This window comes from Myotis myotis, unplaced genomic scaffold (assembly GCF_014108235.1).
Source record: "Myotis myotis isolate mMyoMyo1 unplaced genomic scaffold, mMyoMyo1.p scaffold_m19_p_13, whole genome shotgun sequence".
Lineage (NCBI taxonomy): Eukaryota > Metazoa > Chordata > Mammalia > Chiroptera > Vespertilionidae > Myotis > Myotis myotis.
The window spans coordinates 39607001-39621533 of NW_023416317.1; the positions used below are offsets into that span (position 1 = coordinate 39607001).

At 44.6% G+C, this 14533-nt stretch overlaps 1 protein-coding gene across 2 annotated transcripts in view; it reads left to right on the top strand.

Moving 5' to 3' along the window:
* Positions 1-897: 897 nt before the first annotated feature.
* The window catches only part of LOC118668232 (ubiquitin-conjugating enzyme E2 E2), a 247520-nt gene continuing 233884 nt past the window's right edge, over positions 898-14533 (top strand). The window contains exons 1-2 of one of the 2 annotated variants that reach the window (XM_036332743.1): positions 898-1074; positions 6497-6680. In XM_036332743.1, coding sequence (XP_036188636.1) covers positions 6505-6680 — 176 coding nt within the window. In that variant the 5' untranslated portion in view covers positions 898-1074; positions 6497-6504. Of the gene's footprint in view, positions 1075-1129; positions 1274-6496; positions 6681-14533 lie in introns of those variants that run through there. The other variant, XM_036332745.1, reaches the window with a different exon arrangement.

Below are 14533 nucleotides of genomic sequence, written 5' to 3' on the forward strand. Positions count from 1 at the left end.
GGGGAAATTTGGTGGAAGTCGAGTTTGCAATGCAGGGGTAGTATTTTGTTCTTCTTCTTTTTTTTAATGGTTATTTGGGGGTGAAGATTCTAGGGAAACAACATTCTCTGGGTCCCCCACAGCACTGCTACTGTTCCCATACTTTTCAACTGGGCTTTAGGCAGCTTTCCATTCGCACTGTTAGTGCTCCTGTCCCCCTTTCCCCCCATAGTCTAGGGCTAAATGGCTACTGGTGTACATTCGGGCCAGGCGCAGGCCCAAGGCAGAAGGACCTTCGTGCTGCCGTGCAGGGTGCAGACAGGGGCTCAGCCTGGGCGAACTTCCCAGGCCAGTGCGAAGTTTGCTCATCTCGGGTGCATGTGGGCACCGCGCGCCCCGCGTTCTGCGCAGCGTGTCCACTGGGTCAGACCCTGCAGCCACGCTGCCCACGCTCGGGGGCAAGTGTGAGGCCGCGGGCTGCCGGGCATCGGGGTACCACGCCGCCCCCAGCTCGGTCTCGGGGACACTCCCAGCCCCAGCCAGCGTTTCCCTTTAATGCGCGTGTCCGTCAAGGTCCCCGCGTCCCCTCCCTCGAGTCGCCCCGTCGGCCTCGGTTTCCCTCACCTTTCCCGGGCCCTGCCGTCCCTTTAACGTGGGGCGTCCCTCGCCCACCCCTCCCCCCCGCTGCCCGGCCGCGGGACTCGGCTGTCACTTTACTTTTCCACGCCACCTCCCCGCCCCCGCCGTGGCCCGCAGGCGGGGCCGCCACCCCCGCGCGCGCGGCCGCCCCGCCCCCGCCCCTCGCGGTCGCGCGCCGGGAGGAGGAGGGCGGGGCGGACGGGGGGGGGCGCGGCGGGAGGCGCGCGCGGCGCGGCCGACGTGGGGCTCGCGCTCTCGCGGTCTCTCCCGGGCAGGCGCGCGGGCACGCGCACTGGCGGGCGCGCGCGCGCGGACGGCCGGGCGGAGGCGGCGGCTCTCGGAGGCGGCGGCTTCACTTTCCAGGACTCCGGGGCGACCACCGCAGCAGCGTGTGGGGGGCAGCAGCCTCGGGAGCCGGAGCTGGGACGGCCGGGGGCGGCGGCGGCGGCGCGGAGGGTGAGTCCGGGCGGGCGCGACCGCGGCGGGGACAGGCGTGGCCGGGCGGTCCGGTGCGTGGTCCGGCTCTCGGGGACTAGACGGTCTGCGGGGACACCCCGTCCTCGGGGCCTCCCCTGTCCTCCTCCCCGCGCCCCCGCCGCCCTCTCGCCCCGCGCTGGGGCTCGAGCCGGCGACCTGCGCGGCGCCCCTCCCGCAGGTATTCGCTCCCGTCGCGTCGAGGCCCCCCCCCCTCGGGCGTCCTCTCCTTGGCGAGCGGCCCCCCACCTCCCCTCCACGTCGCAGGTCTCCGCTCGCGCCGATCGCGCCCTCGTTCCTTCCCTGCCCGCTCCCCCGCGCGCCTCTTCCCTGCGCCCCCTCCCTCGAGCCTCCTGCCCCGGTTTCTCGCCCTTTCCACCCCTCCCCCTCCTTCCCTTCCACCCCCGCCCCCCTCCCGCCTCTCCCCTCCCTACCCATCTTCTACCCCCTGCTGTTCTCAGTTCCCCATCCTCCGCCACCCTTCCAGCCCCTTCCCTCGCCCAGCCGCATCCTGGAACTAAGTCTTTGCAAAAAGTACAGGATAAATGTCACGGTGGAAAGTGCCCGGCTTGATCTTGTGCTGTTTTCCCTAATTGCATAATTGCTGCACATGGTGTGCCTCCTGGCCGGTGCCGCCGCCGCCGCACCCCCGAGGGCCGCCCGGGGAGGACCTTGGGGGTGGGGGTGGGGGTTGTGTGTGCACCGGTGTGGAGTGTGTGTTGTATTGGTCTTTTGTGAAGCCCGGCGCTTGTCACACTTTGGAACTGAAACCCATTTTTCCCCCCCGCCTCTGGTCTCTTCTCTGCAGCCCCCCCTGGCCTGGTTGGAAACTAGAATCCCTCTGCCCCCCCCCCCCCCCCCGCTCCACCCTCCACTTCTCCCCCTCTCATCATGTTTTGATCCTTTTGCCCTTTACCATTTCTAATGAAGATAAAGCGTAGCTTCTTGTGGCTACCCCCCCCCCCCCCACCACCACCACCACCTACGACCAAACCTGAAATGTCCAGTCCATCTTCCCTTAAGGAAATGAGGGCCGCGTTAGAAAGACATCATCCGAGGCTCCGTGGCTGTTAGACCTCCTTGCATGTTTTCAAGATTCATCGTTTTGTATCGTGTATACTTGAGAGTCTACTCAAACATTTTTATTTAAAAGTACAAAAGGAAGTGCTGCAGTTTACCTTAATTTTTTTTTTTTAAATCCATGGTTCTTTAAAAAGTACGATTTTGAATATGGGATAATTCAGTCTGGACCTTGGAATCTAAATATTTGTGTTTACTCTGACAGTTCGGAAGCTCCTTGGTGTATGGGCAGAGATGCTCTTGATGGAGGGTTTTCCTATAATGTCATACCCCATTCCATCTTCCCCAGAGCATAGCATCGTTCTCAAAAAAATCGGTGTTCCGTAATTATTTCCTGTGTAAATATCTTTACACACACGTTGAAAGCTGGATATTGCTAGATGTGCATATAATAGAAATTATTTTACATTTTAGAAAAGTTTAGCAACGTGAGTAGGAAGACAAATAGAGGGATATCAGGTCACAGAATTAAGCGTGTTCCTGTTTTAAAAGCTCCAAAGAACACTTGAATTTGCAGTTTTATACCATAAGATACAGTTATAAGGCTTATCTGGACAGTAATCCGGATTTACGGAGTGAATTTAGTTGCCTTTATGTTATCAATAATATTTATAACCAAATTATTTCATTTTTATGGAACATGTGCGTTTCATTCACTATATGTTGCTAATTCCCAGGACCGTAATTCCAACATAGAGTGCATAGCTAATACAGGCTTAGGTAATTTGTGTGTTGACGGAGGAACAATATCACTAATTTAGCACATATTTGAAGAAAGTCTACTTTACTATTTTATGTTTAGAAACTAAGTTTTACACTGAGTCCAAAGTAAAAATATATATTGAAATATCTTAATATCTTTGAAACTATCATTGATCAGTAGCTCTATTTATAGACCTGGAATTTAAATTTATCTTCCCTCTAGATTAGATGTTTGGATTAAAGTAGCTATTTAGGAACTAATCTTAAAGAAAATTTTAAAATGATGCGTTTAGAAAACATTTAAAGAGTTTTTAAAATTTTTATTTATTGATTGACTTTTTGAGAGAGAGAAACATCGATTTGTTGTTCCACTTATTTATGCATTCATTGGTTGATTTTTGCTTGTGCTCTGACCTGCTATCAAACCTGAAATCTTAGTGTATGAGGAGGCCACCCTAACCAGCTGAGCTACCGGGCCAGGGCAAAAGAGTTTTAATTCAGGAATTTTTATTCATTTGCACTTTAGACAAACACCAGCTTCATACTTATAACTAATTAAAATGCTTATAGACTATTTTTTTTTCATAAAAATAAGTTTGCCGCTTGGATGGTGCAGTAATTTTTTTTAACACTTTTTCTGTAATTAGTCATTCAAAAAAAAACCCAACAGAAATTTGCCTTGCTTTCGATATTTGAAAAAGATATGAAAACTTTGTTTCTAAAAGGTTCTGTAGTGGTTATTAGTGACCTCAGATGAATTTACCATTCCTAGGTGAAGATTTGAATGAAATAAGTATCTTGTCAAAAATGGAAGGAATTTTTTCCTTTATTCTGAAACTATATAAGTTATACATCTATTTGGGTATTTTAAATAGTATTTTTAATAGTCCTCCTCTATTCTGGAGCAGTTTATGAAATTTGGGTTTCAGTTTATAGCTCATATTAATTATATCACTGAATATTATATACACATGGCATTGTTAGATAGTATATAAATGCACATAAATACGAATATTAAGAAAAATATGTAACTTTATAACTAATGAAATGTACAAATATAATGAAACTCTAGACATAGTTTATTAAACCGAAGCTCCAGCTTTCATAACAAATAATTTTATTTCATTTATTAGGTTTCCATATATTTATCATGTAATGAATTGCTTCTGGTTTAAGATGTACAAAGTGATTTCTCACTCATTTTACATTGCTTAAAATATTGCCGGTAGCATTTTGTAATATCTTAGGGCCTTTCCCTGAGAATTTTTCTCTTTCTGACTCCATGCACATCTGCTCTATCTAAATACTATTATGTATATACTTACAAGGTTTTAAACTTCTGATATATTGTAACTGAAAGAAGTAAGCTGAGAACAATCCTGAGTCCAAGGATGAGAATTAAAATGAAATAAAAATGAAGAAAAAAAAGCGAGAAAAGTGTTAGGACTGTTAGAGCTAGACGTGAAACATACTGATATAAAATTTCAGTATTCTATTAAGTGACATTAATAGATTAAAGTTTCATATTAAGTGCTCATAAAAGATGTCACAGCTGTGGAGACTGATGCTCTCCATTTACAGATGAGGTAGAAAAGCAGTCAGATTTCCCTGTCAGTGTGTTTCAGAGCTGCTTGGGCAGACCTATTTTGGTTTGGCTTGGGGGGTAGGGTAAGAGAACTGTTGGAGTTGAGAGGGGTGGTGGTGGTGTATTTGTGTGATAGCTCATTGAAAGCATTCCATGTTTTCTTTGGACCCTTCACCTCTCTGTGCTTCCTGAATTTTTCATTCTCTTGCAATGCTTTTTGGTTTGTCTTGCCATAAAAATTTCAATCCATTAAAGGCCTATAATATGAAATCTCTTTGATAGAGCAAGCTACAAGTTGAATCTTTGGTGATGATGAGTTTTCATCATTGTCAACTAGCTATACATTTGGACTAATTATAATAATAAAAAACAGTGCTTTATTTGAGGCATCCTTTACATTTTAATAATTATCCTTGATTAAATCAAATATAGTTTATTTCAAGTCCTAATTTCGTTAGGAGAAATACAGTATCTTTTCAAAAGGAATTTGTTCCATTTATTTGTGATTTTTAAAGGTATATTTTGTGTTAAGGTCACTTCTTATAGGTAAGTAGTTTTTTTTTTTTTTTAAGAGGAGTGCTTGAGAAGGTTGTTATATTGCGTTCAAAGTGGTTATTAAGTGACAGTAATGTGGTGAGCAAGGGGCCTTTTTAGAGTCTACATCAGCTTTGTCAGTTTAGTTTTGGATTTGTCAGTACACTCTAAGCTAGTTGGGTCTTAAGGGATGTATTCTAGTATTCAAATTCAGGAATTAATTATGATAGAATGACATATGAAAGGAGATATTCCTTTTCACTTACTGCAGTTTTTTTTTTTTTTATGTCTGCTGTTTAGATTATAACAGCTACTTGCGTATCAAGGTACTGAGGAAATTGAGTTGGCAATCAGAGCTGCTTGGGGAACATGAACTCAGAGCAAAGGGAATTTGAAAGCCTTGAGGGATATTTCATTCAGACTGGGGGGAAAAAAAGGAATCCTTCAGTGTCTTAATATAGTCTCCATCTCTTGTGAAACATGGTTGCTGGTATATTGCTGGATCAATGCTGACCCCCTGATACGGTTCAGTTTTTATTTAGAATCATGCAGGCCTCTGTGTTCTTCTGTTATCACAAAGGTTACTGAAAACGATCTATTAGTTGAAAGATTTTAACCTTAGCCCTGTGCTGAGCATGCGTTCATTGTATGTGGGTGGGAAAGTGTCCCTCGTTTTCCTGTTTCTGTAGCTGATTTTTATTAACCCGATAGTGTTTAGCAAGTTGGTTTACCCGTTAGACCAAATTTCTCATGTTTGTGGGACCAAATTGCCTAGCACAGAGCCTAGTGGAAAGTGGGCCCTCATTTTTTTATAGTAATGGCTTTCTTGAGTATAATTCACATGCTATAAAATTCACCCTTTTAAAATGTATAACTCAGTGGTTTATAGAGTATGTACAGTTGTGCAAGATCACCATTATCTAATTTCGGAAGATTTTCACCACCTCAAAAGGAAATTTTGTACCTATTAGCAGTTCTTCCCCATTCTTCCCTCACTCTTAGTCCCTGGCATCCACTCATCAACTTTTCTGTCTCTGTGGCTTTGCTATTTCTGGACATTCATATAAGTGGAATCATACAGTTTAGGGTCCTTTGTGACTGGCTTCTTTCACTTAGCATATTTTTTCAAAGCTCACCATGTTGTAGCATGTGGATACTGTGCTTCATGCCTTTATGTGTTTGAAGACTATTATGTGGATATATCACATTTGGTTTATTCATTCATCAGTTAGTAGACATTTGAATTGTTTTCTCTTTTTGGCTGTATGAATAATGTTGCTGTGAACATTTTGTGTATATATTTTATATGTTTTCATTTCTCAGTATATTTTCAGTGAATGAAAGTTTTGTTAATTCCCAAAGCTCTTTTGTAAATGACCAATTTGTTCATTTTATATTAGCATTACTTGTTCTACTTTGAGGCTCATTTCCTCTCTATTTTCGAGGCACCTTGTTAATAGTTTTCCCATAACTAAATAAATGCTTTTTGCTTCTTTAAATTAGGATCTAAAATGTCCACTGAGGCCCAAAGAGTTGATGACAGTCCCAGCACTAGTGGAGGAAGTTCAGATGGAGACCAGCGTGAAAGTGTTCAGCAGGAACCAGAAAGAGAACAAGTTCAGCCCAAGAAAAAGGAGGGGAAACTATCCAGCAAAACAGCTGCTAAATTGTCAACTAGTGCTAAAAGGTACCCTAGTGATTGTAACTTTTAACTTTTAGTATCCATTTATTGTCTTATATTTTTCAGTTGCATTTAATCATTTTTATTTTGGTTGTGGACCATGAAGTTCATGACTTTTCTTCTTCAAGATTATTTCTTTTACATGGTTTTAGTTTATGCAAGGTCAACTTTTTGGTATTTAAAGTCAGTGAAATAGCATGGCAAATTAATAAAATACATATTCATAGTGTGTTTGTGTGTGTATGTAGGTGAGCATGTACAGGAAAATGCATGTAAAAGTGTGATGGTTTGCTTTATAGTTACTTGACCATAAATATTTTATTCTGTTCAGTAATACAGAGAGCAGGAACCTATTAAAGTAGTTACTGAATGATTGTATATTTTCTACTACTCCCTGTTCATAAAGTGGGAAATGCCAGAGTTTACAACAAAAGCACTTTGGTTTCATTAAATTAGGCAGTGGGTCAGTCTTGATAAAGATTTTCTTTCTCTCTAGAAAATAGATACATCTGGAAGGTAGATATTTGAATGATTCTCTATTGCCACATCAGTTGCTTATGATCACTGGCATGTCAATGGACTCAGCAGATGGAGTCTGCTTTCATATTGTTAAATTATTGAATATCTCTTGGAAAACAGCTTAAAGGAGAATTAAATTTAGTAGAGTTCTGATCCTGTGATTTAATATTCTTGTTTTGTTTTAATTTTCATATTAAAAAGGAAGTATATATAAAAGCAGTCTGTAAATTTTAAGCAGTCTAAAAATACTGAATGATAGCTTCATATTTTATTGGAGAGTATGGATTAGGGGGAACTCCTTTCCCAAAGATCAAAAACCATTATGGTCTAATAGGCCTTGTTTCCCTCTGGCCTAGTCAATCCTCAGGATTGGGAAGACCCTTCTCAGGCCCCCTGGTGGGACATGACTTTTTAGGGAGAGAAGTTGGAGTGATGGTGAGTGGTCAGCATTCCATTGACTAGTGGTCAGTTTCCCCTTCCCAGAAGTGTGTTGCTGATTCCTGACCTCTGTTGAAGGAGTTGTGTGAAAGTCAGACTTGAACTTTAAACCTGTATACTAGAACTTGCTGGTGCAGGGGAAAGTGTTCAGTTTATTTTACTTTATTTTTAAAATATATTTTATTGGTTGTTTTACAGAGAGGAAGGGAGAGGGATAGAGAGTTAGAAACATCGATGAGAGAGAAACATCGATCAGCTGCCTCCTGCACACCTCCTACTGAGGATGTGCCCGCAACCAAGGTACATGCCCTTGACTGGAATTGAACCTGGGACCCTTCAGTCCGAAGGCCAGTGCTCTATCCCCTGAGCCAAACCGGTTAGGGCATGTTCAATTTATTTTTGCTGTCACACCACAAGTCCAGAGAGCTTCAGTTGACTGATCCTACCCCTCTGCTACTTGGCTACAACACACAATGACCTGCACCTGGGAAATAGGGGGGTGGAATTAGGATGGATTAGAAAGGTGGGAGTGGAGAAAATATGAAAATGAGATGAGAGAAAGGAGTTTGGGGGTGGGTGGGTAAGAGATATTCAGGTACAGATTGTGGCCCTCTGTAAGTGAGGAAACTTTAATCCAGCCCTCGGCTTCCAGTGAGGGTTTTCACAGGGCCTCTCAGCTTGTCAGGAAAGGGAGAGAGAGGATGGGCTGGCCAGATCTGTGGGCTGTAGGATCTGGAGAGGGCTTCTGCCCGGTCTGTGCTCTGCTTGCCCAGGACTGCTGGTCAGCAAAGACTCCTGTCTGTGTTCATGAGGCCCTGCCTTTTCTCTTGACTGGCAGCACCACCATAAAATACCTCAAAAATCATATTTCTTGGATGATGTAGCAAATACCAAGTTCTGCTTATGAAAGAGAGTAAACTGTATAATGTGTGAAAGTGAAGATTACGTGAGATTTTTCAAGTATATGGGTCATCTTTTACTTCATTTTATTACAGTATGTACAAAGTGTAGATTATATAAACCTAGTTTTTCTCCCCCTACCCTTTAAATAGGGGATAAAATGGTGTGTGTGTGTGTGTGTGTGTGTGTATCTGATTGTCATGTAATAGAAATTGGTATTTTTGCATTGGTGAAAGTAAGAAGTATAATTATTTTTATCCTCACCAGATGATATGTTTATTGATTTTAGAGAGAGGAAGGGAGAGAATGAGAGAGAGGAAGAAAAAGAGAAAGATCCATGTGAAAGAGAAACATAGATCAAACATAGATCGGTTGTCTCCCATAAACTCCCCGACCAGGAATTGATGTTTCTATCTCTCTCTCTCCTCCTCTGAAATCAATAAAAAAAATGTTTTCTTAAGTCAGTGGTCTCTTAGAATCACAGATATATAGTACAGTTGACCCTTCAACAGCATGGGTTTGAACTGTATGAGTCCACTTATATGTAGATTTTCTTTTTCAATAAATACCTGCACTGTTTTTGTTCCACAGTTGGAACAAAAGATGTAGAAGGCCAATCGTATGCATCGATCTATGCCATTTTATATAGAGGCTTGAGCATGTATGCATGTTGATATAAGAGAGGTGGTTCTGGAACCAATCTCTTGTGATACCGAGGGAGGTTAGTTAAGTTTTGGGGGGAGTCAAAAGTTACACATGGATTTTCGACTGTGAGGTGGTTGGTGCCCCTAACCCCAGTGTTGTTCAGCGATCACCTGTATATACAGTAGTTTCCTCTTGTTTGCGGTTTCTCTTCCTGCAGTTTCAGTTACCTGAAGTCAACCACAGCCCGAAAATAGTAATTGGAAAATTTCAGAAATAATTCACAAGTTTTAAGTTGCATTCTGTTCTGAGTAGTATAATGAAATCTGACTCCCATTTGGGACTTTATCATCCTTTTGTCTACCTGTTCTTTGGCCACTTAGTAGCCATCTGGGTTATCAGATAGACTGTTGTGGTGTCCCAGTGCTTGTGCTCAAATTACCCTTATTTTTCTTAATAATGGCTTCACAGTGCAAGAATAGTGATGCTGGCAATTCCGATATGCCAAAGATAAGCCATAAAGTGTTACTGTAAGTGAAAAGGTGAAAATTTTCAACTTAAGAAAAAAATCATAGGCTGAAGTTGTTAAGATCCGTGGTAAGAACTATTCTTCTACCTATGAAATTGCCTAAATTAAACTTTATCATAGGTATATATATGTATAGGGAAAAAACTTAGTACATCTATGGTTCTGTACTATCTGAAGTTTCAGGCATCCATCCACTGGGGATCTTGGACAGTATCCCCTGTGGATAATGGGGGGTGTCTACTGTGTCACCATTCAGGATTAAACTCGAGGCTTATTATTTGCAATGGTTCTGTGTTTTCTAGGTTAATTCAGATGCTACTATGAGATTTAAAGTTTTTAGTAATTAGTTGCATGATTTTCTTCTTGAGAATAAGTTCATTTTGGAAGCTTTGACCAGTTGATTCAATTGGTCAGAATAAGGGTTCTCAAATAACTGAGGAATACAGTCTGTAGGGGAATACAGAAAGTCATCTAGGTGGGAAGGGTGTTTTTTTTGTTTTTGTTTTTTTTTAAAGTAACTGCCAAGAAAATGCCTCTGTAAAAACCCCCATGTCCACATAGTCATGTTCTACTTGGCCCCGAATGAGTTACTGAAATTTTTTAACCTAAAACATGTGACTACATATACACTGCTTAATTCTTCTGAACTGCTAATCCATTATGTTGATGTTAAAATGAGTGCTTCATATTGTCTCCATTTTGTATAATCTATATATATAAAAGGCTAAGCAACCGTCTGACTGGCCAGTAGGTATGACGCCACTGACCACCAGGGGGCAGATGCTCAGTGCAGGAGCTGCTGACACACCCCAGAACCAGAGAGGAGGGAGCCCAATTCCTTGCAGGGCCTGTAGGATTCCTTCGGCAGTGGGTTATGTTGTTCCTGGGGCACTGTCGGCCCTGAATCTGCTTCACTGCACACTTGCATTTGCATTCCACACCCTGTATGACAGCAACTTTGCAGAGTGCCCTCTCACACTCTGGGACCCCTTGGGGGATGTTGGAGAGCCATTTTCGGCCCAATCCCAGGAGGCCAGGCCAAGGGACCCCACCTGCCAGAGGGTCCCTGCTCACTCCGCAGATGCCCTTTGAGCTGGCAGCGCCCGTCTGGGGAGGGACCTCAGGAGGTTGGCTCCAGGGCATGTCCAGCCCATCTCACCCACTCCCGCCCAGCCGGCCACCTTCTAATTACTTTCCTTTCAATGTGCATGAATCCGTGCACCAGGCCACTAGTATTGTTACCATATTCTTCAGTTAAGTCTCAGTGAATCAAGATTGTTATTCCCCTGCCACTATCCCCTCCTCCTTCTTTTTAGCAGTGACAGTCACAAGCAGTACTTTTATCATACCTGGAACAGTTTAGGTTTTAGGTGAAATCTTACACACTGAAATTTAGTCTGTATTTTGCTTCTGACTTTTCAGAAACTATGTGCAGTTGCCAAATTCTGTATCATAATAACCATAGAAGTGGCACTGCCAGGTAGAAATGGGAAATTTAGGCAATTGTCCAGTTGATTTATGTCTAAAGAAATAATTTTGTCTTAAAAGTTCTGTTGAGAGAGGTCTTTTTGTTTGTTTGATTTAGCAAGATAATTACCTTTCATCTTAGCAGCTTATAATAACTAGCCTTAGTTTCCTTATCTGTTAAATGGGGACTGATAAACCAGTAATACTTAGAGAATTCTTTGAGATTAATTCACTTTTAATGGTCTAAGGTCATCTTGTGAAAGGTACACTGTAAGTGTAAATTATTGATACTTTTTCATTTTTCCTCACTCTAAGGGATAGTGCCTGAAATAGCTACCTTCTTTATCCCGCATGTCAAGACTGAGAAACTTAATATATACTATTATCACAACTTTTGAGATAGAATTGAATTGCTGTCATTGAAAACAGCAGGACATCTTGCAACCGTTTAAATAGCAATTCTTAGTATAATCTTTTTTGTTAACAGAAATACAACCATTTTTAGGTATAATGTATTAACTCATTGCTCAAAGTTGTCAAGTTTATCAGTAAATTGCTTTTTGTATTGAATAATTAGACTTGGAATTATAGAGTCTGGAGGGGTTCAAGTTCCAAAATAGAATTCTGTGGCAGCAAATTATGATATATCAATTTTTCTAAACTAAAAGGGACAATGTAAGTATAAAGCAAGATGAGTTATTTGAAAATTCCCAAAGAAGTTCTTTTATGTTACAAATAGTTTCCTCTGACATGCTCTTTTGAATGCCTATTCTTTTGTTCCTCTTAGTTTAAAAACAATTTGTAACAGTAATTCATGTTTCTGGTAACAAATTAAATATTACAGAGACATTTTTAATGGAAAGCAACAGTTTTCTGTCCAAACACCCTTCTATTCTAATTTTATTTCCTTGAAGCAAACTCTTTTTGGCTGTCTCTGGGTGTAATTCTTCTGTTAGTTTTCTGCAGAACTCTAAATAATATATTTATATCTATCTGTTGAATTGTTAACATGAATAATATCTTTTGACTCCTTGCTATGAAATTTGAGGATGTAGCTTGTTTACCTATTCCTCCTTTCTTTTTACTCCTCCCAGTTAAAAATAATCACTATTTCTTATTCCTTCAAATTTCAACAATATTTCTTGATTTCCTACTTTGGGGATATTAATACCCATTCTCCTTTCCATCTACTCACACCCATCTTCCATCCACTTTTAGCTGGTTTCTACTAGCTACACTTAATTTTACATCTTCAAGGTTAATCACATTTACATTGTGTAGTGCAGTTACTACCCATCTTCTGTGCTTTATCTATAGTAAAAGACCAATAAATTGTCTGAACATCTACACTAATAAAAGAGAAACATGGTAATTGGCGTACGACCGCTACCCTTTTCATTGGCTAATCAGCGAGATATGCAAATTAACTGTCAGCCAAGATGGCGGCCGGCAGCCAGGCAGCTTGAAACTAACATGAGGCTTGCTTGCCTCAGTGACGGAGGAAACCAACGTTCCCTGCCTGCGGCTGCAGGCCTCTGAGCAGGCAGTTTCAAACATTGTAACAGATACCGCGGGACTTCAGCCAGCAGATTCGCAACATTGTACGCAAAGGCCAGAAACCTACTTTCAGGCCTAAGAGCTGGAGTCAAGCCTCAAGCTAAAGCTGGCCCAGAATAAAAAAAAGAAAAGAAAAAAAGGAGAGGTTGGGAACTTCAGTCACTCCCAGCCTGAAAACAGCCCTCAGCCCCTCACCCAGACTGGCCAGGCACCCCAGTGGGGACCCCCACCCTGAAGGGTGTGTGACCAGATGCAAACAGCCATCATCCCCTCATCCAGGCTGGCCAGGCACCCCAGTGGGGACCCCCACCCTGATCCAGGACACCCTTCAGGGCAAACCAGCCGTCCCCACCCATGCACCAGGCCTCTCCCCTATATAGTAAAAGGGTAATATGCCTCCCGGCACCGGGATCAGCGTGACAGGGGGCAGCGCCCAAACCCCATGATCGCCCTGTGGCTCTGTGTGTGACAGGGGCCGGGGCCACAACCTCCTTATCCATCCTGCTCTGTTTGTGACAGGGGAAGGCGCCCCAACCCCCTGAGCAGCCCTGCTCTGTGCCTGATAGGGGGGAGCTCCCCAACCCCCCCCCCCCACACACACACACGGGCCCTGCTCTGTGTGTGACGGGTAGAGCCTTAAGCTCCCCATCGGCCCTGCCCTGAGTGTGAGAGTGGCGGCGCCCCAACCCCCTGATCAGCCCTGCTCTGTGCGTGACAGGGTACAGAGCCCCAACCCCCTGATGGGCCCTGCTCTGCGTGTGACAGGGGGCAGCGCCCCAACCCCCTGATGGGCCCTGCTCTGTGCGTGACAGAGTACAGAGCCCCAATCCCCCTGATGGGCCCTGCTCTGTGTGTGACGGGGGGGTGCTCCCCAACCCCCTGATGGGCCCTGCTCTGTGAGTGACAGGGGGCAGTGCCCCAACCCCCTGATTGGCCCTGCTCTGTGCATGACGGGGTGGCGCCGCAACCTCCCCATCGACCCTGCCTTGAGTGTGACGGGACGGTGCCCCAACCCCCCAATCGGCCCTACCCTGATCGTGACTGAGGGTGGCATCACAACCTCCTAATCTCCCTGCTCTGTGCATGACAGGGTGGCGCCCCAACTCCCCAATCAGCCCTGCTCTGAGCCCAACCAGGGGCTGCACCTAGGGATTGGGCCTGCTCTCTGCCACCCGGAAGCAGGCCTAAGCCAGCAGGTCATTATCTCCCGAGGGGTTCCAGACTGCTAGAGGGCACAGGCCGGGCTGAGGGACCCCCCCTGCCCCCCCGAGTGCACAAATTTTTGTGCACCGGGCCTCTAGTTAAACTAATAAAAGGGTAATATGCTAATTAGACTGGGAGACCTTCCGGACGTCCTTCTGGACAAAGCCATAGTGGCAGGGCTGAGGCAGAGGCGGTTAGGAGCGATCAAGCCAGGAGGGGAAGGCAGTTGGGGGCAAGCAGGCCGGCAGGGTGTGCTAGTTGGGGGCAAGCAGGCTGGCGGGTGGGCCAGTTGGGGGTGACCAGGCTGGCAGGGGGGAGCAGTTAGGGGTGACCAGGCCGGCAGAGGGGGGAAGTTGGTGGTGACTAGGCCGCAGGGAGGGGCAGTAAGAGGTGCCCAGGCTGGTGGGCAGGGGAAGTTAGGGACGTCCAGGCCAGCAGGGGAGGGCAGTTAGGGGCATCCAGGCCAGCAGGGGAGGGCAGTTGGGGACCAGGCCAGCAGGGGAGGGCAGTTGGGGACCAGGCCAGCAGGGGAGGGCAGTTGGGGGCGATCGGACCTGCAGGGGAGCATTTAGGCATTGACCAGGCTGGCAGGGGAGTGGTTAGG